Source organism: Mercenaria mercenaria, unplaced genomic scaffold (genome assembly GCF_021730395.1).
Source record: "Mercenaria mercenaria strain notata unplaced genomic scaffold, MADL_Memer_1 contig_3940, whole genome shotgun sequence".
Taxonomy (NCBI): Eukaryota; Metazoa; Mollusca; class Bivalvia; order Venerida; family Veneridae; genus Mercenaria; species Mercenaria mercenaria.
The window spans coordinates 38,796-65,322 of record NW_026462129.1 but is presented as its reverse complement, the minus strand read 5'-3'; the positions used below and the strand labels follow the sequence as shown (position 1 = coordinate 65,322).

Below are 26,527 nucleotides of genomic sequence, written 5' to 3'. Positions count from 1 at the left end.
ATAATCCTTGTAAGTTATCAACTGAGTTGATTTCATTATATTCTGACCTGGATATTTCGGGTTAATTTTAGACTTTCTAAAGGCAGTTTTGTATGTTTTTTTTCTAAATCGAAAAAGACAAACACTACATTTGTAGATACTCTTTTTGGCTCACCTGAGCCTAAGGCTCAATGTGAGATTTGTGACCGCATGATGTCCGTCGTCCGTCCGTCAACAGTTTCTAAAACATATCCTTCTTCAAAAACAACTGAGCAGATTTACACCAAACTTCATAGGAATAATCCATGGATGGCCCCCTTTCAAAATTTTTCACAGAATTGAATTCCACACAGAACTCTGGTTGCCATTGCAACTGAAAGGAAAAACAGTTAAGAAAAAAATCAGTTAAAAAGACTAAAATGTCACTACTGATTTTTGAGACATGAAAACAGAGATTTGAGTATATATATGCAAATGTTGAACCAGTACGAATGTGTAGTACAATTCGGGCTCGTATATAAAGCAGCTTCGAAACTAATCTTATTGAGTTAGTGAACTTGCTGTGGCATGTGCGTGTTCGTTTGTACTGCTAGGCGCTTTGCCGTAATTGGTCTGGTATATTGTGGTGGTGATTTAGTTCGTATAAATTCTCTCATATATATATATATATATGAAAAAAGATATTCTTGTCTGAAACCACACCACAAGACCTAGGCCTTTGATATTTGGTATGTAGCATTGCCTTGCGGTCCTCTATAAGGCTGTTTAAACTATTACCCTGGGGTGAAAAGAGGCCCTGCATAGACTTATAGGAAAAAACTTTAAACATCTTCTTGTCTGTAACTGCAAGGCATAGGCTTTTGATATTTAGTATATTGCATTGCCTAGTGGTCCTTTACTAAAATTATTCAAATTATGCCCCTGAGTTAAAACGAGGCCTCACCCAGGGAGTCCCAAGTTTCACATAGACTTATATATGAAAAAGCTTTAAATATTTTCTTGCCTGAAACTGCAAGGCATAGGCTTTTGATATTTGATATGTTGCATTGCCTAATAGTCCTCTACCATAATTGTTCAAATTATGTCCCTGGGGTAAAAAGGGGCCCTACCCTCGGGGCCCCAAGTTTTACATAGACTGATATATGAAAAAACATAAATCTCTTCTTTTCTGAATGTTCAAGGCCTATAATATGCCTTTGATATGTAGCATTACCTAGTAGATCTCTAACAAGAGTGTTCAAATTATGCCCCTGGGGTGAAAGAGGACCCGCCCCGAGGGCCGCTTATATGAGTTATATAGGGAAAAATATACTTAAAAAATATCAGATCGTATTTCCTAGACTGTTTAATTATAATTACCTGATGACCCCAAGTGATCTGTGACATTGACCTACTGATCTTCTTTCTTGTTTTTTTTTTAAGATACAGCCTTGAAATTTGGAGGACATGTACAGTTTTGCACACCCGAGCTTAAAACTGACTTTCAGTGACCATAAATTTGACCTTCTGGCCTACTTCTTTAATATTTTAGCATCAGCTTGACATTCATAACTTGTAGCTCATATTACTCAGATGAGAGAGCAAGAGTCATCATGACCCTCTTGTTTAACAAATGCATCACGAATAAAATTGTCCAGTCAAACAAGATGATCAGTTGGGCTGCGCTGCTTGCGAAAACCGCTTTGAAAATTCGTTATAAGGCCTTGAGATTTCAGATATCTAATAAAAAACATGTTTAAAGTATTTTCATTATTATAGAGAACACCAAGTTTTAGATATACAGTTGAATATCGTTACCTCGATATCGGTTAGCTCGATACTCCGGTTAGCAGGATGTGTTTGAGTCGGTCCCGATGTTTCCCTATTTATTTTAATGTAATTATTTATCATTACCTCGATATGATTACTCGATATTTTGTTTAGCTCGATGAGATTTTTCAGTCCCGTCAAATTACCTGCACTGTTTTACACCTGGTTTCTCCGATATCACAGCTATTTGTAAGGTGTGAAAATCAAACTATTGTTGTCCGGTGATGGATTAATCATATTCAAGTTAGTTTGTGGTTTTTTTTTATTTAATCTTTAATCCAATTTAAATGTCAGGAAGTTTGTATTTAATTCCCAATAATTAGTCTTATAAAACAGCGTGCAAGCAGGAAAGCTGTTTTCCAATATAACAACTAATTTGGATGAAATATTTTCTGTTTGACGGTGTAAAAATCTGCCATTTAGGATTGAGTAACAATATGCCTATTTAACTGGCAAATTTTCGTTATCGAAGCACAGTCAAAATGACTACTCAACTACGAAAATAACCGCTGCATTCAGACTTGTTTCGGGAAGGAATAAAAATGCTCATGTTCAAATGTATATTTAAAAAAATTAAAAAGTTGTATGTACGTGTTTAATAAAGATAATTTATTTGTCAATAAAATTAAAATCGTATTTACGTTTTATATTATTTCTTTCCCCTTTCAAACCCTCTGAAAAAAACATTGGGTATAATGACAATATAGACGTCCGATACAAGTACAAAGTAGTCCCAGATAGTCGATGTCGTTACGTCGAACTTCGGACACGTCGATGCAATATTTACAGTCCCTTGAATATCGAGGTAACGGTTTTTGACTGTATGAAAATTAGCTTGATCATAATATATGCTATGTGCTAACATTTTGTTAAACGCTCGTTGGTTAGTAGAAAGTCTAAAACCGTATGATATACTAATTTTGGACAAAGGTTTACCTGTCACTGATGATAACAGAAATTCAAGGTAACTAAAACCATATAAACTGTAACATTTTACATGATGGTAATCAAGATGTGATGGATTTTTGTAAGAAACCTCGTTTCGAGATTGTATATGAGGCCCCGGATACATACAAACCGCAATTTGTTCATTAGAAAACAAGGATGAATATCCAACAGGGAAAGTCACGTTCTTAAAACGAAGCCTCCCCAAACGTAAACCCAGCACGCGGACGTGCACACGAGCAACCCACACATGCACGCACGCACACACGCACACACACACACGCACGCACATAAACACACACACACACACAAGGACAATACAAACAAGTAAAGTAACACAGTGGGGCACCGCCTTGGAAAGGTCAGTGGCAAAACCACCACTGGGGAGTTTAAATCGGTTTATGGTACATCTAACATCACAAGCCATTTTAGCTCTCTTTTTTTGTCCGTGATACAATCAAGATGTGATCATTATATTGATACCATAGATCGGAATTGTGATGCTAAAGGTAATGCCCGCCCGCTTAGTTCAGTAGGTAGAGCGTTGGGGTCGTGAGTTCGATCCTCGGACAAGATGTATGTTCTCCGTAACTATTTGATAAACGACATTGTGTTTGAAATCATAAGTCCTCTACCTCTGATTCATGTGGGGAAGTTGACATTACTTGCGGAGAACAGGTTTGTACTGGTACATAATCAAGGAACACTGGTTAGGTTAATGCCCGCCGTTACATGACTGAAATACAGTTGGAAAACGGCGTTAAACCCGAAACAAACAAATCTACGGGTAATATATGTGTTTGCACAGTATAAAGACGCATTTACATATCTTATTTATATCGCTTAAGCCAGTATAAGATAGATATGTGAAATAGACATTCTTTATTTGATGATTATATTCTTTTATTTCCTTTTATATTTTAGAAACACAAAAGCAAAAGCAACCATATTGTTATTTAGACACTACGTTTGTAAGTTTGGGGTAATATAATATGATCTTGATATAAAAGATTAGGTCATAGGGGCCAATATTCCTGTTAAGTTTCTCTATATTTTGAATTGACTAGCATTGCATATTATTACTTATTGATGCTTTGGTACAGAATATTTAGTCTACATAAAACAGACACAATAACAGCTAAACAAATAATTATAAAAAAGTGTCAGACATCCTCTACAAACAACACCTGTTAGAACGAATGAAGCATACAAACTGTAATAATCCTGTGTATATGTATACTGTTATCTAGACAGCCATATTGGAAGCCGTTTCTAAATACAGAGCACTGCTTATTGAACATTTTCACACAAATGTATTAATAAAATCTAAAACATGTTCCTTTGAAAACATATAATGCAAACAAGTAAAATGATAGCAGACTCAGTTTGAGTCTGTTCAGGAGAGGTAATTTCAATTAGAGATAATTTTGGCTATACAAAACACCAAAGTAGGTTAAAAAGGGAATATAAACAAAAATTATTCTTAACAGACTGCATTAAGGCATTTTCTATAGCACTTGTTAATCTGCCATTATGGACGCCATCTTGATATATCATTTCAAAACCTGTGAGTTTGCCACTTTATATATCAGTTTATACATTACTGTATACCAATGAATGTTGGGTGTTATTTAAGTCATTGTGAATATTCCTGACTTTTGTCCTTTGACATTGCATTTGACCTTCACCTTAAATAATTGAAAACAGATGAAATTATGAAATAAAAGAGATTTCAAATAAAGTATCATAGCATATACGATGACTACGTGTAAAACAATGTGTGTTCGTGAAAAGTATACATAGGCTATTTTTACACAATTTGTGGCCATCTTGAACGCCGTCTTGATTACCCGATTATCTTTCGCGTCCAACAGTATTGGTACAAATTATATCTTAGTTTGTAAAGCTTATTGTTTATTGACATAGACTGGCTGACTCCCTAAATATCCAAGATAATGAGTCCAGTTTGATACATTTGTAAACAGAATGACGTAAGCTAAATAAAAAAGTTATGTGATATAATGTACAACGCATTTGTCTAATCTTACCTGTAGCCTTCCTCTCCAGTGTATTCTACAACTGGCTGTGCCTCTATCAGTGTTCTTAGACCAACATACCAGATTCCGTATAGTGAACTGTAAAATGTGCATCATAGCCAATGTAGTTTTTTTTTCCTTAATAGAGAGATAGAGATAAAGGCATGGACCGAAATTGTCTGTATGAGATAGAATGAAGATGTTTTAATATCCTTTCGACGGCCGACAGCTCTACTCGTTTGACGGCCAAAGCGTGATGAAACGTATTAAAATTTTAAATCTCAGAAAGCAACCTATATTTCACAAACGGACGTTCGTAGTGTGTTAACACGGATCTTAAATATGCAATTATATTCACGTAAAAACTATTTTTGATAAAAGTGTCGCGTAGGAAAAAAAAAATGTTTTTGACCGTTGTGGTGTATTATTTAATACCACGGCTGATTTACTACAAATAATTATCAGCGATTCATTAATCATTGGTTATTCTACGGCTGATACTATTTACGTAGCCGTTTCGTAATATTTTAGTTTACAGATGAAACCGTTTGAGTTTTGCTGACATACCTGCTATTATAAATTTAAATATCTTTCAATACGATATGAGCGCTGATAAAAGTAAAACATCTATGCAAATTTATGTTTGAACCCACAGTTTTTTTCCATTTAAATACGTTATAGATGGCCTTTGACTGTGAAGTATAGTATTTCCGCAAAATATTTTCTTACTTTTTAGTAAGACATTCCTCACAAATCAAATGTACATGCATATTTCTATTAATCTTTATAGCGTTTATATCATTTTTACTGGAGCTTATATATATTTAGCAGTAATGACCAATTTACAGCAATTGAAATGAAAGGTAACACCATACGTACACCAGCTTACTGTTATCTTTGCTTGTGACCGTTGTCAGAGGATTAATACTTTTGCTAGAAAGACAGTATCTGTCAGAGATCAGAACTAAATTCTGTAGAGGAGAGATGAACTGAGAAATAAAGTTAAGAATGTTTATTGCTAAGTTGTTGGAAATTTTGAATGTAAAAATAATGCATATAAAATACTTGGCTCAAAGTCTGCATTTTTATCAGACTGAGATTAGTTCTGATTTGTGCATTATGATAATTAAATCGAATTTCATTACATTTATTTACGGAACTGCACATAAACACGAAACATAGTGAGTTATAAATAATTTGACAATATTTTTAAAATAAACATCAATAAAGATACATAATTGGATATATACCTACATGTACATAGCATTAAGTCGCGCGCTGTACCGTATTCAAACAAAAATGAAATTTAAAAACCTCAAAAAGATATACAACTTTTTTCCATATAAACATTGTGACATAATGAATTTGCTTGTGACGTTACCCAATATGCCTGACGTTGTGCGCTTAAATTTGTGAAAACCATTTAGATAACATGAAATAAACCTTTTGAATGTAAAAACCGAAACAGCTATGATCACTCGTAAACACCAAATTTAAAATTTTCACTCGTGTCTGCGCACCTCGTGAAAATTTTACACCTCGATTTCACTCGATGAAAGATATTTCGATCTTACTCTTAAATAAACAAATATCCTCTATAAATTTTGATAACGTTTAAGAATATATCATATCTCGCGTTTAGCCTCATTCTATACACGTTTTGGTCCATGTTTTCAATTTGGTAAATGATGAAATTCTGCCTGATGTGTTAAGAGCGGCAACAGCAGCAATACTGTAAACCGATGCTTTACAACTTGTAGAACACGAATGTTTTGAATTTACATTGTTACATTAAGATTCAACATATTTATTAGATAGCTATAGAACTCTTAGTTTAACATCTCATGCTGGCTAAAGCTTTGATCAACAGACGCCTTTTTCGATTTAAATTCGCAAAACATGGATTGATAATATGTGACGATAAAAGCTGGTCGTCATTTATGTAATTGACGGCATTATCTTTAGTTCTAGAACGACATATTTGGTCGGTATATTCAGAGGCAAATAAATCGGTATGTCCACTGTTTCATCAGAAGCAACAACTGAAAATGTCAGGTCAGCAATGTTCAACATTATGAGGACAATGGATGAAAATTTAGATACAAGAAAAAAGCACTTTGTTTGAGCCAAATCATTTAGTTCCCATAATTTCCACAAAAGACAATTTATGAAACGAGTTTGGCAGTGATGACTTACCACAAATTTACGGACGATACGCTTATCCGGAACCGAACAACAAGTAGTTCCATGTCTTCCATAAATTTTGTGCAATTCAAGTCTGTTTAACTTTCAGAAAGCTTCTGATATTCAACTTTATAAAAGAATACACTGCTTAAGTACATATTTGTCCTAATCTATATTTTATAACAGAAACAAAGCGTATGAAATGAAAAATAAACTATAAATAACCTACAAAAAAGTACAGTACTTCAGCACCATTCGCGTACATCTATAATCGGTATTAAAACCAAGTTGCCTATTTTGTAAACATTTTAAATTAAAAATCGTGCTAGAAAAGTTAATCGAATTTCTATTAACAACATTATAACAATTATAACAACATCAAATAGTTTGTTATGATCACATGATCAGAAAACATCTTACTATCACGGTATGCGTTCTATGTCGATAAGATACTGAATGATAAAATTGCATCCGTGTATCCGTCGAAGTTTGTAGCATAGAAATGGGCTTATGGAAATATATCTTGCATGAAAGCAATAGAAGAGGTGTTATTTTATCTTTTTTCATAGAGAAAGATCCTTTAATAATATTTTCGTAAATATTTTTTATTTGCCCGACTTAGGAACATACCTGCAGCCATATCGGAGGGGGTGAAGCATCTGTAACTGTTTCCCGAAAATACGAATATATGCACTTCAATTTGATATAATTTTACATTCTAGTTGGTGTTTGTGATTGAAATATCATTTAAGGGTATACTTAATTCAAAAGACATTATTTTTAACAAGTTCGCCTTTTAATCGCCGGTAGATTCGCAATGTTTTCGTCCCAAAATATTCACGTATTGGCGTACGATTTTTCCTCGGATAGTTATACAATAGCGGGGTTCAGAAGACTGCAATGAAATGATTTGGGACAATTCAAACAAAGTTTCAATTTTCAATATTTGCATTTTTAACAATAAAATTCGTAAAAAAATCCTTTCTGGAAGCATAGAATGCAACAAGGAGAATACTAGCAGACTCGGTTTGATTGAGTCTGTTCATGAGAGGTAATGAAATGTGCAACACCTCTTACGTCCCCTAGCACAGGCTTAAACGGAATTCTATTACACATACATGTATGTTGCATGGACTCCATGATCCCAAAGGACCAGAAAATATGTGCTAATATTGGAGACTGTAGTAGTTGTTTCGGCTGTTTTAAAATTGAATGGAACATGTAATGTCATTGTAAATATTCTTTAATGGTTGCTTTTAGGTAAAGAACTATTTTGAAGTGTCTTTTATCTATGTAATTTATGTATAATATGTTCATAGCCTGCTTTTACCAAAATGAGATCTCATTAAAAAAAAAAGCACCTGTCAAGGTCACAGGGGCCTGCGCATGGAAACCCGTTTCTGATCAATAACTTGAGAACCACTTGACGGAGAATGTTGAAACATAGGAAGAATGGACATGTAGAGTAGATGACCCCTATTAATTTTTGAATCACTTGATAAAAAGTTCACAGGAACCAGAACATGGAAAACAGTTTCCAACCAGTAACTTTAGAATCATTTAACCCAGAACCTTTTATCACGATGATAGGAATTACAGAGTAGATGACACTTAATGTTTCTGGGGTCACTTGACTTAAGGGAAATGTCACAGAGGCCTGAAGATGAAAACACTCTTTCTGATCAATAAGTTGAGATTAACTTGACCCAGAATGCTGAAACTTCATAGGGTGATTGGACATGCAGAGAATATGACCCCTGTTGATTTTGGGCTAACTTGATCAAACAGCAAGGTCACAAGGACTTGAACATGGAAAACTGTTTACTTGAGAACAACTTGACCCAGAATTTGAAACTTCATAGGGTGATTGAACATGCCAAGTAGATGATCTCTATTGCAGCAAACCATTAGTGTCTCTTTGTCTTTCGCTCGTATCCTCTATTGACTTCTTGCCTATTACGTCTATGCACTGGGGGAAACATGGGAGTCTTCTAGTTTGGCAATTAATTGCCCTCCTTCGAAGGAGGAGTGGTATATTGCATATATAATTGTTTGATGATGGATGTTGGTTGGTCTTTAGACCAATCGGTTTCCTGATGTTAACTGGAGAACATTTGGGCCTAGGACCATGAGATTTGTCATGGCCAGCAGATGCCCCCTATTGATTTTGATTTCAGTAAGTCAAAGGTCAAGATCACATTGACAATAGAACTTTTTGCCAGAAAACTTGGTAATGGTTTGGTCTAAGATCAAGTATGATACGTAGATCATTTAAAACTGGTAAATGACCCATAAATATTTATTATAGGTCAATAGGTCAAATGTCCAGTGCGTAGTGACTAAATAATTTCTGTTTCTTGTCAGTTACTTCATGCAAGTGTTCTACAATCTCTTGTAACAACTAGAATCTCCAAACTTCACACAATTATCAATTAGTCTTTGATCTTTGCTCACATTTACTGTTATTCCCCTTCCCTGTAAACATGAAGTCATTAGGCCAATGACGGAAACCCGTCAAAGGATAACTGTTGGCCCAACAATGGTTAGTACGTATTGTAAATACAGCTGTTGGGCCAACGTTGAACCAACTTTAAATTCAGTCAGAGATATCTCTACATTGACCCAATATTGATTTCAATGGAAAGACTATCACAGAGAAAAACATCCTTGGCCCAACGTTGGACAATTAGAAGTAATAATCTAATAGTTATATACTTTATAGGCTTTATCACAAGTCCCTATTGGTAGACACATTGTGTACACGTAACATGCAGTATTTAATTAAATTCTTTTCTGCTCCAATTCGTAATCATAGTTTTGACTAATTAAATTTCATACTTACCTGCAGCCGTAACGATATTTTGAATTATTTCAAATAAACTACCTGAAGAATCTGATTTGTGAAAAAAAAAGATATTGAAGAAAAACTTCTATAACAAATAATTGATCATGAAATGTTTAAAATGAACCTGTTGAATATTCCGGAACCCTCGTTAACCCGAGTTATGTAAAGAATCCGAGAAAATGTAGTTAAATTTACTCTCTAGGCGAGATTTCTAGCTGCATAGACATGTGAAGTAAAGGAAACTATTATACATGTGATAGATCTAGATTTAACAAAAACCCGGTCTACTAGCTATAGACTGTAAGTACAAGATTTTGAATATTTTTGATAAAGTTGTGGAATCTTATAGAGAATTTCTTTTTATAGCCTGTACGCATGAAGTATACATGCGACTTAAACATATGTTGAATACTTTTATCTAAAACTGGCGGATGGCACTAGTGTTCAGTATTTGCTTCTGTAAATAAAATAACTCATATTCTTTTTAATCTTAACATATTTTTCTCGATAAATACAGACAAAAATAAATTTCAGACATTTTAAGGAAGTTTATGTACAGAGGTATGTGCATTTGTACAGTTATTTTCATCAATTTGACGTAGATATTTTAAAATCAACATTATGATTTTCGATTTTTTACAGCGTGCTGTTCAAGTGAGTAATAATGGAGCGTCTAGCACCGTGTTGCACAGGAAACAAGAAAAGATAGAAAGCTGCAACTTCAGTGAGAAAAGAAAACAATCAGCTATAACTTGGATATATAATGAGTTAAAATACAGGCAGTAATGCATTTCGATAGGAATTAATCAGTGACCGAAAAGAGAAAACTAGTTTGATTTATAAAAGGCTTGAATCAATATTTGACATGTAGTAGTAATTAAATATTCGGCTATATTTCTTCAGGAAACTTGCAAACTTTAAATAAAGGATAGATTTCTTCCTGTTAAATGTTAAACAAAATCACACTTGATTATTTGAAAATAAAATGAATACTACAAAATATTAGTTAAACTTTTAGTTTGTTCTTTTTCAAATTCGTAATCGTTCGGATAGCGTTCAACTTGGCATCTTTCTGGACAACACAGAAATAGAGTTGACCTAACGTTGGACAAGCCATGCCAGACTAAGTTTTTTGCTCTGAATAATGATCAATATGTTGCGGCTTTTATGTAATTATATTGAAATGTTATGCAGAATGTAAGAAAATGGATGATGGTAACTGATGATATTAGGAATATAGCTGGAGAAAGGTTACTTGTTACGGCATTATGTAAATAAAAATTGGCAGTTTTATTTGTAATACCTATTTTTATCTATTGAATATGTGTACATGTAGTTGATAATCGGCAGTTAGAATTTTGATACACTTACTGTACATGGTTGTCACAGTGTGAAAACAAACATGTCTATTCTCAAATATTTTTAACCGAAAGAAAAAGAAGTTCTCCTGCCAGTAGAAAAAAGCAGTGAGGACTGTAATTTACGCGAGATGTGTGATGTGAAATTACGAGAAATATACAGTGAAACAACCGGCCGCAAACGTAGGAAGTACAACATTTTATCCCCAGATATTCGTGAACATTTCAACGAATTTTATTGCTTTTATATTTTAATACAATTCGCAATAAATTTCAGTATGTATATACCAGATATAATAAAGTCACATGTACGCAGTTTGTACGGTATCTAAATGAAACAAGAAATATATTTAAAAATGATGGTCGGCGAATTGTAATAAGGAAAGAAGTTTATGAATTTTTCATCTAACATTCATCTTTCATCTACTTTTTCAAACTGCAAAACTAAACACCGCACTTTAACAATTTAAATGGTTCTCTTTTAATTTTTCGCAAAGGTTTCTAAGGTTGCAATTTTGTTTCGTTTATCCTTCTAAGTTAGACGAATAATTACAGCAGTAGTTTGATGAAGATTCATGAAGCGGTTCATGAGAAGAGGTCATTAAACGTGTTTATATTTTTAGCTAAACTGGTCCCTATCCCCATTTGTAACAAAATAGCAGGAGACCTTACGATATTGTTACACATCGAATTTGATAAAAATCCATTACATTTTAGTGGTTAATGCGAAGAAAGGCATATCTACTTTTAGCTATAGTGGTCCCTAATAGGGCCCAAGTTCCTATATAAATAAATTTGGAAGAGGACCTTATAATGATGCCCCAGACCAAGTATGACAAAGATCCACCAAGCTGTTAATGAAACGCTGTATAAAGGCATTTCTAGTTTTAGCTCTAGCAGCCCCTGAATGGGGTCAAATGTCCCAGCTGAACAAAGTTGGCTGCGGGCCTAATAAAGATGCTACAAATCAAGTTTGATTAAAATACATGAGAAAAATCAATTAAAGGATTTTTTTATTTATTATTTTTATTTATTTCTAAAATAGGCCAACTGATCCCGCTTTAACAAATGCATATTCGCTATTCATGAATCTTTGGACAATGACGTCACACCTATAAAAAAGTGAAGGTCAAGCAAAACATACAATTGTAATTATTTCAATATTTCTATTCCATAAGCAAAGTTTGACTGTAGTCATATCACATAGATAAACTGTATGCAGCGTACCTTCATTTCAGTGTAATGAGATTCAGTCATGATTATATAGCATATATATAATGAAACAGATTTCAACTGAGTTCAATATTTGCATACCATAGTAAAGAAAAATATTCATATGTAATAAATCAGTTAAATAATTTATAACAAATATATCAAAGCAAACAAGTACTTATTTTAATATGCAATCTGAATAAGTCACAAAAGCAAGAAACCTTTTCATATACAGACGACAATTGTAACAAGGAAAGTCTTTTAAAAAGCACTTCTCTACATAAAAGACTCTTATCACAACCTTATTCATGTGATACGCAGACCGTATTCAGCTCTTTCTTTAATTTGATATATGTTGGCATTTGAACAGGTTTTCATCTTATTTATTAAACTTACTTATCATTTTGAGATATATCAATATTCTTGCTAAATATACTGAGTCAAAGTTAGCTTTAAAACTGTGAACAGCGTCGTTTAGGATAAACGCTTTGTCTACATTTCACTCAGCGTAGCACAATCAACAGAGTGAAAGAAATTGACACTCTCGTCCAATCAGACAGAGTGTTGCATAAATCTTCCATTTTGATAAATTATCTATAATGCGTTATCAAGTAGTTTGATTTGCAAACTGAAGTCACGTGGCATAAGTAATGAAAACGAATTTAGACGGCGTCGCCGAAAAAAATCAAAGGCTTTAGCACTTGTCTATTTAAGGATCACAGCTTCCGCTTTTTATCTTATTCTAACCCTATCCATGAGAATAATAATTTCAAGCTCAATGATTTTTCCATAGACAATGTCAGACGAGGGGCAATGCTTTAAGTATATAAAGTTTTGAAATTTCTTTTAGTAAATGCAAATAACCCCTGTAAACATTGAACTTACTTTAGAAATAAAATGTTTTGGAGCTACAATAAACGAGAAAGATAATTGCATTTAATACTATTCTAAGAAATTACGATAAAAAGAAATATATAAGATATGTTAAACACTTCTGTTGCCATGGTTACTTTAAACGCTAAGATAAATAGGGTACCAGGTAAAGGTTTTGGTATTCTGCTAATGATATCACCCTAATATTCCATCTGGGTCATTAACAGAATAACACTGAGCCGTCAAAAAGACCGTTACCTTACATAATTGTTTAAAAATGAGAGAAATGCTTTACAATGAAAACACGAGCTCTACGACATATACAGTTTATACTAGAAAGCTTACACGCATACTAGTAAAAGTATCAACTAAACAGTCTTCTTGAAACTGAAATACACCGAAAAGTGTTAAATATCTGTATTTTCCTTCTTCTTTCAATATAAAATACCTTTGGAGGACCATTTACTTCAAACCTGGATGAAAATGTACTTGAAGTGACAGAGATAAGCGAATTTAAAAGTTACATGAAGCAGCTAAAACATTAAATTACACGAAATACAATACATTGCTATGGTACAGCTAATTTCAATTTACCCTGGTAACGAGGTAACCTACTTCCTTAAGTTACATACGCAGTCCTACGGTACCCTTAAAGTGACATGTTACGCACTTTTTTTCCACTTAGGTAATGTGGGACTTTTTTTATTTCGTTTAAACGAAATCATTTCGTTTAAACGAAATAACTATTTCGTTAAAACGAAATAACTAATTCGTTTAAACGAAATGATTTCTTTTAAACGAAATAACATTTCGTAAAAACGAAATGATTTCGTTTAAACGAAATAACTATTTCGTTTAAACGAATTAGTTATTTCGTTTAAACGAAATAGTTATTTCGTTTAAACGAAATAGTTATTTCGTTAAAACGAAATAACATTTCGTTTAAACGAAATAACTAATTCGTTAAAACGAAATGATTTCGTTTAAACGAAATAGTTATTTCGTTTAAACGAAATCATTTCGTTTTTACGAAATGTTATTTCAGCACAATTTACTTTAGAGTATAAATATGCCAGACAGATATAATATTGATATGATGTTTTAATAAAACAGTATAGCACAGGATACTCTAGATTAAACTATTCTAGACCACAAGGTATGCTGTCTATTCTTCTTTTTTCAAAGGTAATTAAAGTTAGAGAAATACCTTTGAGTGATCATGACTAATTAATAAAGATTAATAGAAAATCTTTAAATTTTACCGGCAGTTTTTTTCTTATAAACTTCAACCGAAAACTTAATGTATTTTCATATATAAATGGAAGTGAACTGAAAATTTTATGTTTAAAGAAAATAACAAATAAAGCTTTAATTATTTCGACGGAAAGAAGGATGTTATACATGCTTGTGAGTCCAAATTGATGAGTTTTCATTCTATATATGGGCCTTTCCATGAGAAAACCTGTATTAGTGGCATGATATAACTATTGTATAATTAGTAGTGTAAAATACTGAAAAATCGCTGTTTTTCTTATGTTGCTTCAGAAACTAGAAACTAATATGTTGTAATTGTGTCATCTAAGACAAATCAAATTCTACCATATTTTTCATATAAATGTTGTTTCTTTTGTCATGGCAACGGAAATTCCAAAGCACCCATGCATCATGAAAATATTGAGGTGTATAGATAAAAGGCTCGTGGTGAAACTAAAAATATACGGTTAAGTTATTTTTCATTAAAATGGCTTTAAACTGTTCCTAAATATTCAAATGTATGATGTTAAGTAAGTGTTACGCATAATTTGTTCCATTAATGACTTGAAAAATACAGGGCATGCACAACGATGTCATACTGCTTTCATGACGTTCTTAACGTTACGTCTCAAAATACCCTCGGTGACTCACTTAATAACATTGTAGCTCTTAAGATAGTGAAGATAATCACTTCAAATTTTGGGATTTGAAAGATAAAAGAATGTTCTTTATGAATATGTTATTATCTCAATTTTGATTTTTTTGTCATTAATACGGGTTTTCTCATGGAACGCCCCATATATATTAGCAGTGTTCAATAAACATACACAAATCTTTCATTTAACATAGATATTTGCGACAGTGGCAGATAAGAAATCTTCCTAGGCAGTACAAGATCAGATAAAATATGTGCTAAGTAGACCTTTCTACAGTAAAATCACATATTACAAACGACACAAACAAAATAAATGAATTACATCTAATGATTTGTTTAATATATTCTTCGGTAAGTTATTGCAAAATCTCTCTGTGTGTTACATCAGAAAACTAGTGATTTGAAATGACTTCTTAGTATGTCAACACAACTTTGAAATTTCCAAGCAGGCTCGATCACCTACGAAAACATTAAGGTTCCCCTTTTGAATAATCTACAGAAGATTAGCAACGAGTATTTACCTAGTTTCAGCATGTGTCTCCAAGCTATCATCGCCTTTCGAAACAAGAAGAAACGTGCCACCAAAGGCTAGGTTGACGATACAAAAGAGCAAACTGAATGGTATAAGATCTTCCCAGAAGATTTTCCGTAGAGATTCTATGTAAGCATCCGTTTTGCTGAGATAAATAATAACAAATTTTATAGGATGAAAAGCGAAAAGGTGAAATAAATAACGTAACTCATTATAAGCAAATTTATTAAGAATTTATGTGTTCGAGCATGAAAATCTTAAATTTAGCAATCTAGACACATTGGGAAGGAAGTATTTAAAACATTGGGATAATCATATAAACTGAATTTGACCTTCCGAAAAGTCTAACTCCAGTTAGATAGATGCGGTAGCGCATAAAACTTGCTAGTATTATATTTATCATTTAACTTTTATATTTGATCCTCGTTGAAGGATAAAAATAATGACATGAAAACAAAGAAAAAAGAAAGTCACGCATAATGATATTCATACATAAGACAGAAAGGAATGATTTTTTGTTTTTGCTTGATTTAACGACGCGCCGATACAATTATGGGTCATATGTTGACTTTCCAGCTTTGATGGTGGAGAAAGACCTCAAATGTTCCTCCGTGCTTTATTTCATTACGTGCGGGCAACTGGGCAGAACCACCGGCCTTCTGCAAGCCAGCTGGATGGCTTCCTCACATGAAGGATTCAACCTCCAATAAGGCTCGAACCCACATCGATGAGGGGCAAGTGATTGAAAGTCAGCGACCTTAACCACTCGGACCCAGAAAGGAATGAAGTTTGAATTTTGCCACTCGACCAGAGGCCCCAGAAAGGAATGAAGTTTGAATTTTGAAACCGCTGACAAAATTTTCAATGTTAATATTCTTTATAGATACCTCGCAACCTCCAGCAGTCACTTGAAATGAAACTATAAATGTTAATGTGATACTGTAGAATATTTGCCTGCTGACCTTACATTTACATAAATCACATATCAGACTGTTCTATAAATGTTTTAAATTTGTTTTAATCATTCTATTCCTCAGCTGGACATCAAGGTTTCCTTTAACTACTAGCCACTAAATTCCATTCGAAATGCTTTATGAACAAGCTACCAGCTAGACTCGATGTATACTTAATTGATATACAGGAGAAACGTTAAAGGTAATGGCAAATGTTTTTTACCGTCGCTTTTTGAAACAATGAACATAATCACCTTAGAGCTTTTGAACGGCACTATTCTAAAACAGTTAAAATCAATGTCTTTCCCCCATAGACTTGTTGGTACCCATTTACCGCTGTGCCGACAGAGGCAAACGTAATAGAGTGCCTTGCCAAAGGACACATAGAAATGAGAGTAGCCAATAATCCAAACCATTGCTTCACCGCCGTAGGTAGGAGTCTTAGACCTCCTGACAATACCGTCCTCATGTTCAAGTAATCAGTTTGAAAAGAAGTGAAACGAAGTGACAGGAGATCGATAAATTTATTTCTCTGATTTTATGGTCAATAAATAATCCTGTCCAATAAAACAATATTAAATGATTACGACATCGGCGAAACAATCCCTGTCGATTAAGTTTAGAAGGTAACAACTTCAATTTTATACAGAACAGATGCCACAGCTTCATTCGGATTTAACTTTAGAACTACAATTTGCCACCTTTAAATATGCTGCATTTAATCCGTTGAATATTTTCTGCAAGAACAGATAACAGATCTATAATCTCTTTCCCGCATAAAAACTTTTGCGTAAGGAACAACGCAAAATTATCAGATTATCCGACCTCTTCATCTAGCCGTGTTGTCCTATTTGTATGTCCTAAATAGAATCCCGATATTCATACAACTTCTATTTCTCTGTCTAACATATATGACTATGTATCATAAATCTTTGTTGTCGGGTCCATAGACTCTAAAAATAGCCTATGTATGCAGAATTACACAGAATGCATATCTTTAAAGGTATATTGTTAAATTCTAGCAATAGTTGAGTCTCTGCTACTTAACGTTAGGGCACGGACAATGAAGTAACATACCGGGGAATGGGGGTCATGCTAGGAAAGTGTCTGAGTAGCACGTTCACGCCAAGTGTCTCTGTCTTGATTAAATATCTAGAGAGCAGTACCCTTCAGTTTCCCCACTGTACAAATTTCGTAGATATAAATATCTTGATTTCAGTTTGCCAAATGCTTCTGAAAATATGGGGTGAACCACATAAAAAACTGAGTTGTGCTAAGTTACCTTAAAATTTAACAAATTTACATGATCTTTGCAATAAAATTGCAGGCAACTGCACCCTATGCACCTATTAAAAGAACGACTATAACTAAGTGCTTTGGTATGAACTGAAACATTCGCATATTGTTTCCGCTTTCTTTCTTATAGGCTGGCAATTATACCCACTTTCATAATTGAAATATTAAACCCAAGACACACTTCGGGCTTGCCTTCTAAATAATTAAGTGGTTTATCGACCTCTCAGCAGCAATAACTTGCTCTCTCAGAAATGTTCGATTGTCTCTTAAGAAGTGGAAGGTTAGTCTTACGTACATTCAGTCAGAGCTGTTATATTTCGGTATCCTCCGATCATTCAGCGTGATATTTATGTCGTGTAATTGAAATTGTTAAGTTTCTCAGCTTAAACATTTCGGCCTGGGTGGTGCTCCAGTGCTCCAGCTTTCATAGCTTTGGGTATTGTATAATCACCCGTTGGATATGGTGCCTGCTTATTAATTTTGTCTTTTGGCAGTTCCTGTGGTATGCATGCTCCACGACCTCAGATTCCCTTTCTAAATTCTTTTTTTTTTCTTCAGTTTTTCACATTGCTTTCTCATTTAGAGCAAACCCATTATTTTAACTAGGGACCATACGCCGCATTTCATGGAATTACACGCTAGTGTATCGTTGAAGGTTCCATGTGCACCGCCGTATTAACACATCTGCGGATGTCTCTTAGAAGAGATTGCTGACCTCAGAGGCCTGTACTGGTTCTTCCCCGGAAAGATGACATCGCGGGTATCGGTGCTATACACCGGGCACGTTAAAACAGACTGTTTATTCGCAAAAAGCTAGGCTAAGTTAGCCGTACGTGCCTGTATAAAAAAAAGGACTTCCCTCTCTCTGTTCTGGGGGCTTTATCTCACTATGTCCCTCTGGTTAGATCGTTCTGTATCTGTACTAGTAGAGGATGCATTTCGCACTCTGTGTGGCTGTGTTTGCTATATGTAAAGCGCCTTCGAACGTGTTTATCATGAAAAGGGCGCCAGATATATATCTGGTACAATAATAATAGCTATTATTATTATTATTATTATTATTATTATAGTAATAATAATTGATTGTTTTTGTACTTGTAGAATGTGTTCATGTTGAGTTCTGCTTAACTCGAGGCTCGAAGGCGTGGACGGTAGCATCCATTTTACTATCGTCCATGAGCAGGCTCAATCAACCAAGCATGCAACATTTCGTTTTTTGTGGTGTTGAGCGACCTAAGGAGTTTCCACTTTGTTTTCTTTTTACGACTTAAGAGCGTAAAAGAATTAAAGAGGATAAAAATTTATGACGACAAATCCCAAGTGCCTGGGGCCGGAGTTGAACCGGGTCGCACTGTTGAAAGATCAATACTCTAACCAATGAGCCAAAGAGTCGACTCTCAGATGCAGTTGTCAGAGATTGGTTTTAAACTTCTCGACTTAATTTTGATGGCAGGCCAAAACAAGTTGGATGTTCCCGACCAGTTAAACGCGGGGTATGTCTAGTAGTGTGCTCAAACTCACATGAGTGTACTTTGAGGCTCAACGATACCAACTGTGTACTGTTTGGTACACAGCTCACAGAGTTGTGTGCAAGAACGCAATGTGCGCTAAACTAAACCAACAAAATGTTGCCCTTGACCTAATTGTTATAAAACATAACTAAAACAACGTTATCATATAAAATCTCCTCAGAAACGTAGAAAAGCAGGATATTTCAAACGCACGCCTTTGAGGTTGCTTAACGACTACTCACAATAAAGAACATCCGGTTAGGACAGAATCGAAGTCAACTTAGATGCATAAAAAAGGAGCAACACAGGAGTATCCTAATAAATAAACATACAAAATTAAATATTAATCTGGATTAAACACAAGTGACTAGGAATACTAGGAATACTGATTTAAGATAGGCGTAGTATGCACTGTGGTGAATGATAACAATTCGCAAAAGTGCATACCAAAATGAAAGCACAGCCATATAAACATAGGAAACCTGATTAAATCGATAATAGATTACGCTTGCTGGTATAATACGGAACGTTGAGTTAATGTCTTAACATACCGACTAGCTTTAAGTATTGCCGCCAGTTACAATTATGATTTCAAAGACTGAAAATTGACAAGCGAATGGATGAACAGAGGATAAACATATGAAAATGCCAAGTAAGTTAAAAAAAATCTTCTGAGTGTGTTCACAAAGTATCATAACTGTTGACTTACCCATACAACACTATAGTCACAAGTAATGAAAATGATTATCTCTGTTAAGAAAAATGTAAACTACTTGCCTTTACTATTCGTACAAAGCATACAGATCATATCACTTTTACGTTAATTTTATTTCAATATATCTAAAGTTTGTTAGCATAATTTCTATACAATAATAAAACATTTACCTGAAAACAACCGCATACTTGAAAATCTTCAGAACCCACATCATATATCCCAACCCAAAGATATACCAATGCAAATGAGTATTGATGTAACGCACAGGAAGTACTAAGACTAATATCAATGCCGTGGCCATCTCCAAGCAGTTAAATCGGATTTGGCAGTAAGAAAGCTGATGTCTGTAAGTAAGAAAAGGCTAGGAAATACTTATCTCAAAAGGAAAGACAGTAAAACTCATTTTAATTTCACAAATTGCTATTTCTTCGAATACACGGCGTTAATGGTCAAGTTACTCCAAAATCTCAACTGTAAAACAACTGGTGCCTTTTAAGAAGTATAGAATAAGTAATGTAGAAAAACAATAACACTATTTTCTTCATTTTCGAAGAAGATAATGCCTAACAATCACACCCAAATATTTAACGATAAGGAACAGCTTTCAATATTAGAACGACCGTGTCTTTTATTGTATCGGAAACATAAGACGATTGGTTATAAGAAGTGTATATCAGCTTACTTCGTCACTTGGGAAATTTCAAGAATCAATGATCTGATAACAGTTCCATATGAAATAACTTCAAAAAAAGCTCGTGTATATTGTAAACCAGTGTTGTACGTTTTAACGTCATCAGTAGTTGCAGCAACGGCTACAGAAAATGTCAGTGAAAACAGGCCCAATAAATACAGACAAACATTCAACCTGAAAAGAAATACAAAACAGTGTAAATTGTTAACACTCATTAAAACGTTATAACAATATAGTGGACTGACCATTTAATCATCATGACATGCATCGTCACAATAAGTCATTCAATGTGGTCCAAGAGCAAAATCTCGAAATGTTATATATAATACTTTACAAAAGCTAGTTTTCTCAACTTACTTCGTGTTTGTCAAACTTTAATACATTGTAAAGAACCTTGGACTAAGCTTCACTAGAAATTTTATAGGTTTTCGTACTGAACAACTAAATATATATCTATAGCGTACAAAAAAGCTGGAAGTTATTCAATGTAATATACGAGGCAGCCAAGAGGTTGATTGTAAAAGCAAACAATGAAGGATTTCTATCTCTTGTTTTACTCACGTTGGTTTCGGTTATCTAACATGTTTCTATCATTTCGAACTTGATTAAAAAGTGAACATGAAAATTGTAGGCATCATGCCCAAACACGAGTGGCCATCTTTATTTATATAATTTTGTATGTAATCTGTCGAAATTACAGTGTCAGCTGTATTTTTGTTTTGTTGCCTCTACATCAGGAATCAAGCACAATATCTAGCTGGTATAATTTTGTAGTATACAGGTTCAACTAAGATCAATTTAAATGGCTGTTTGTTTATGTTATAGAAATGTACAAATTGTGTTTAACTCACCCACGAAGAAGACCGCTCCAATATGAACCAATGCTCAATTCAGCTTGTAGTTGCTACAATCTGTAGTTTATACTACATCTAAATCATAAATTTGCTTTACCATATGTGTTTCTAAAGTTACTAAGTATGGTTACTCACATAAATCTGTTCCTTGCCCATTCAGTCCATTTATAGTCGACCAATGCTCTAACTACGGGATGATTGATCACTTCCTGTTGTTAAAAGCACAATGTTTTAACCGTTAAAGTACAGTACTTTCTCAGTTATTACTTCATGTAACGTTTTACAAGGACAAAAATAATTATCATGTAGGTTTATGTTAATTAGATGCTGTGCCAAAGCCTGCTATGATATATTGCAATTAAGAAACTTACATTTGTATAAATAATGTTATCTCACCATTAATAAGCTGTTTTATACTGTAGAAATAAGTCTGTTTAATATTGTAGAAAACTGGAATGTTTTATCCCTGTAGTTGATGTACATGTACGCATATGTTAAAATAGGTCCCTGGTAATGATATGTATGTTAATTAGGAAAACTAGGGCTTAGACGTAACATCTCTTTTTTGTACTCAAAACTAAGTTTTATTCATGGGTATTAAGTTTTATGTTTTAAGTTTTCTCTTAATATATCAAAGCTACATTTGGAATATGTTGAAAACTTGCAACACTTGTTAAAATTTCTTGGTCAAGTTTTGCCTCTAGGTAAACATTTCTCCATTTTGCCAAAGCTATTATTTTAATCTTAGACAGTTATTCGCTATTAAAAACTGATTCTGCACAGCAGGTACTGTAACTCTACATTGCTCTGCTAGAATTATGGCCCCTTTTGGACTTTTAAAATGTGAATGACCAGTATATAGTGATAGTTGAGTTAGATATCCTTTCTAAATTAATTCAATTTGGCAAACGAATGAATAAACTCGGTACTTTTTTATACTTTATTTTTTATTTTTTGCCTTTAGTAAACGTAATATTAAATCCTATTATATAGTATAGCTTTGGCCGCACGATCAGTATCATGTAGTACAGTTTGTGTAATAGATATTACATACCAAATCCCTCTTTTTATTCTAATTCCGGGTTAATGTATAAATACATAAGTATGTATGCATGTATTTATATATGTATATGTATGTAAAGGGAATTTTAATTTTAATTATTATTATTTTAAATGTGTAGTAAATATTGAAAACTGTGATAGTATGATGTTTTAGTAGTCTCTTATAACTCTACTAAAGAGTGGCAAAGTACATGTATATATAGAATTTTATCATGTCTTTGATATTGATTTGTGTACTTTGATACCTTTAATAAACAATAAAACATGTAAGAACAAAAGAACACTAATGTACAAAATAGCGCGCGCGTGTGTGTGTGTGTGTGGGGGTGGGGTCAATTACAGTTACTTCGAAACAAAGGAAAAATCAGATTTCACACCTTATCATATTTGCTCTTTTATTAGTTTTGACACGGTATACCTTTTCTCTAGTGCGTTTATATTTCACCAAGATTCCCTCTAGATTAAAATCGGAAGCTTTAATTAAGTTTATTTTTATTGGAACTCCTCAACCATCTAATATAAATCTTCTATGACTATGAAAAAGGGCTGATTTCACAGCGGAAAAGGTATACAAAAACCTGCTTGATATAAGCTGAGGTGAAAATAAATTGTGGTGAAAAATATTATTCTTAACTTTATAGTAATGTTGGAATAATTATCATAAGTACACCTTTACTATCCGTGACAATTAGTGTATCAGCACATATCAAACATTTGTTTGGCAATGGTACAAGCGCAAGCAAAAATCAACCATTCAATCTATTTTTGGGTTTCTAAACTACGAGTGGCAAATCATATGTAATTGATTAACTCAGTTCTGTGCGGACTATATGCAGAATAATTTAATTGCATGAGAACATGTTATACAACCGGAAATGTGCCCAAAATGTTATGAAATTTTTTAACATTAACTGCCTCGAGGCAACCTTCAGGTAAGTAGCCCTGCACATTTGAATCACCGAAAGTGATGGCGTCACGTTATTCATCCGGAAAACATAAAATTAAGCCCCGATCCGGCAAAAGAAAAGGTAAAGCATAAAACGAAGATATGTAAACATTTGTATTTTTTGATAAAACTGGAATGACGTCTGTCTTTCTCGAGAATAAATACATCACCAAATATTCTGACACGTGGGAAAACACCTTAATAAGGTCGTATGAGCTTGAAATTACCGGGTCTCTTTAATCATGGGTAAATATCACATAAATTAGCATATGGACATATATAATTACTTCATTTAACCGAACGAATAGCAAATATGCCTATGTACAACCATAAGAACCTTTTTCAAATCTGTATTGTAGAATTTTGCCTGCACGTGACAATACCATCACAATAGGCTCGCATTACATTTATGAACATTTGAAAGAGAAACAGTTGAGTCCACTTAATACGAACTCGCTTCATACGAACAATCGGTAGATACCAACACATTTTGGTAGTCTCAATTACCTTAAAAGCTATAATTTTCCATCTTACGATACGAATTAATTTTAGAAGTCGCCGGCCATTTCGCCCTTTTTGCGCTTGACTATTTAATAGTTTGAATCTGTACAGTGCTGATATTTAATAGATGTAAATAAAATGTGTTGAAAATAATAGCATTGTCAGGTAATTGGACAATGGAGTAGTTCACACTTATTCAAAAACAAATACCCTGTCCTTTGTGTATCATGTCAATATAAAATAATTTAATTAATTGACAGGTCAAGATTTAAAGAGGTGTAGATATTTATAAACACATTACTGCGTTCTATTGTCGATACAGGTAGGCCGTGTCTTCAAAATATACAATTTTTCCCCTCTAAGAATGATTATATAGTACAAGCTTCATAATAGAAATAATGATTGCGGTGGATAAAATTTGGCACTCTGGACCTCGACTGCATATTAAAATTTAAAATCATACAGTTTTACGTGCTTTAGTATGACTTTTGTTGAGTAATTTCAATGTTATCTGAATAAATTAACTTAATCAGTTTAAAATATTAACTACTTCCATATATAAATCTATTCACCGATGATACCGGTGATATTTGTTCGGACAAATTATCCGATGAGTCATACATTCATTGATAAGAATTTCGTTTGATACGAACACATTTCACAGGTCCAGATGAGTTCGTATAAAGCGAGTTTGACTATACCTAATCACTGCTATCTTATCCCATTTTTTTAATCCCAGTAACTTCTTTGTCATATTTTGGAACTAGGAGGTTAGCAAGAGACTAATCTTGTGATGCGAATGTTACGGTTGCAAAGCTGGAAAAGCATTTATGAACATGGAAACAAGTTGGTCATTTAAAACTCTATCCGAACAATTGTTGGAAAACAGAAACTAGTAGTAGTACAGTACATAAGTTATTCAAAATACATCTTTTCTTATAGTGATCAAGACTTTCAACGATTCCCGGTTAATTTGCACAGATGTGTTGTTAAGGACACGGCACTTGTAATTGAAATACGTTCAAATACGAAAAATGGGAATCGCAGTTACGTTTTAACTGGTGTATTGGGTCAATCGCTAATGTTATTTATAATATTTTCGTCTGAAGGCAACAAAGTGATGAACATAATTATTGGAGAAGTGTTTTTGTCTTCAGTCCTATAAGCTGTCTCAAATGAGAAATATTTAGCTATGCTAAGAAATTCTTTAAGTCGGAAATATCAAATACATTCATTACACTTTGACAATTAGAATGCGGAGACTGATACAGTACAACTTTACCTTATGTTCTCTTTCGGCCAGGGAATGGAAAACGGTGTGGTGTGTTTCGTCAAAATCTTGGTCTCCTGGCGTTCTACCATTCTCATCTTCTTCCAAAAGCTTAACGTTATAACGAACAGTATCATCTTCTTCTACATACTCTGTTTGAAAGCTGTCAAACACAGCCAGTAGTGTTTCCTAAAGAATGAAACTACATACTTCACTAGAGAGAGAGAGAGAGAGAGAGAGGGAGAGAGAGAGAAACAAATACCGCCAAAATTAGTAAATATATAACCAATTCATTTAAGGTACCAAATAAAGACAAATAAAAAGACAAATCTTAAAGAAGACTACACATTTTGAAATATACTAAACATTACGATAGCCGTGCAATATTCCCTTGAAGTCAAAATATGTGCAGAGAAACGAATGACTTTTTTTTTGTATTTTCTTAGACTGACATGGGTGGTCATTTTGTCCTACTTTCGTGTTTATCGCTTTTCCGTAATCGATCGGAAATTCTTCGGGATCACGTTATTTAAAATTATCTTAAACACATATCCCTTTAAAGACACGCCACAAAATAACTATTCTTTTATATTTCAATGTTGGTAATTATACAAGATATCAAAGATATTAGTTTCAAATTGACAATGACATATAATAGGCGAAGACAATATGTTTGATGTCTAATATTTTATTGAATTAATATAGCAATATGTACATAAATCAATGTATTTAGGTAAATTTCAATAAAATTTTGTTTTACAGTGTAAGATAGTTATTTATCAATATTCATGAAACTATTGTGAAAAGAGATTGACTGCATAAGTTTGCAGATGATGTTGTGAAAACACATTTATTCGGGAAAGGCCTAAATTGTCCACCCGAAAACTTGTAGTGTAGCTGTATATTACCTGTATTATAAGAATTTTTTTATGAAGTGTTTGTGAGTTATAAAAATTTTGAATTCCCTATGCTATGTTTGTAAACATCACGTACGTTATCGTCGGGGTATATTCCCTTGAAGTCAAAATATGTGCAGAGAAACGAAT

The 26,527-nt window shown here is 33.6% G+C and overlaps 1 protein-coding gene across 1 annotated transcript in view; it reads right to left on the bottom strand.

Moving 5' to 3' along the window:
• Positions 1-4,781: 4,781 nt before the first annotated feature.
• The window catches only part of LOC128553558 (uncharacterized), a gene marked incomplete at its 3' end in the record, with an annotated part of 46,520 nt that continues 24,774 nt past the window's right edge, over positions 4,782-26,527 (bottom strand). The window contains exons 3-8 of the mRNA XM_053534739.1: positions 25,494-25,670; positions 21,838-21,911; positions 20,840-21,022; positions 20,328-20,501; positions 15,672-15,827; positions 4,782-4,868 (exon numbers count right to left, since the gene is read on the bottom strand). Of these exons, the coding sequence (XP_053390714.1) occupies positions 4,782-4,868; positions 15,672-15,827; positions 20,328-20,501; positions 20,840-21,022; positions 21,838-21,911; positions 25,494-25,670 (851 nt within the window). The remainder of the gene's footprint in view (positions 4,869-15,671; positions 15,828-20,327; positions 20,502-20,839; positions 21,023-21,837; positions 21,912-25,493; positions 25,671-26,527) is intronic.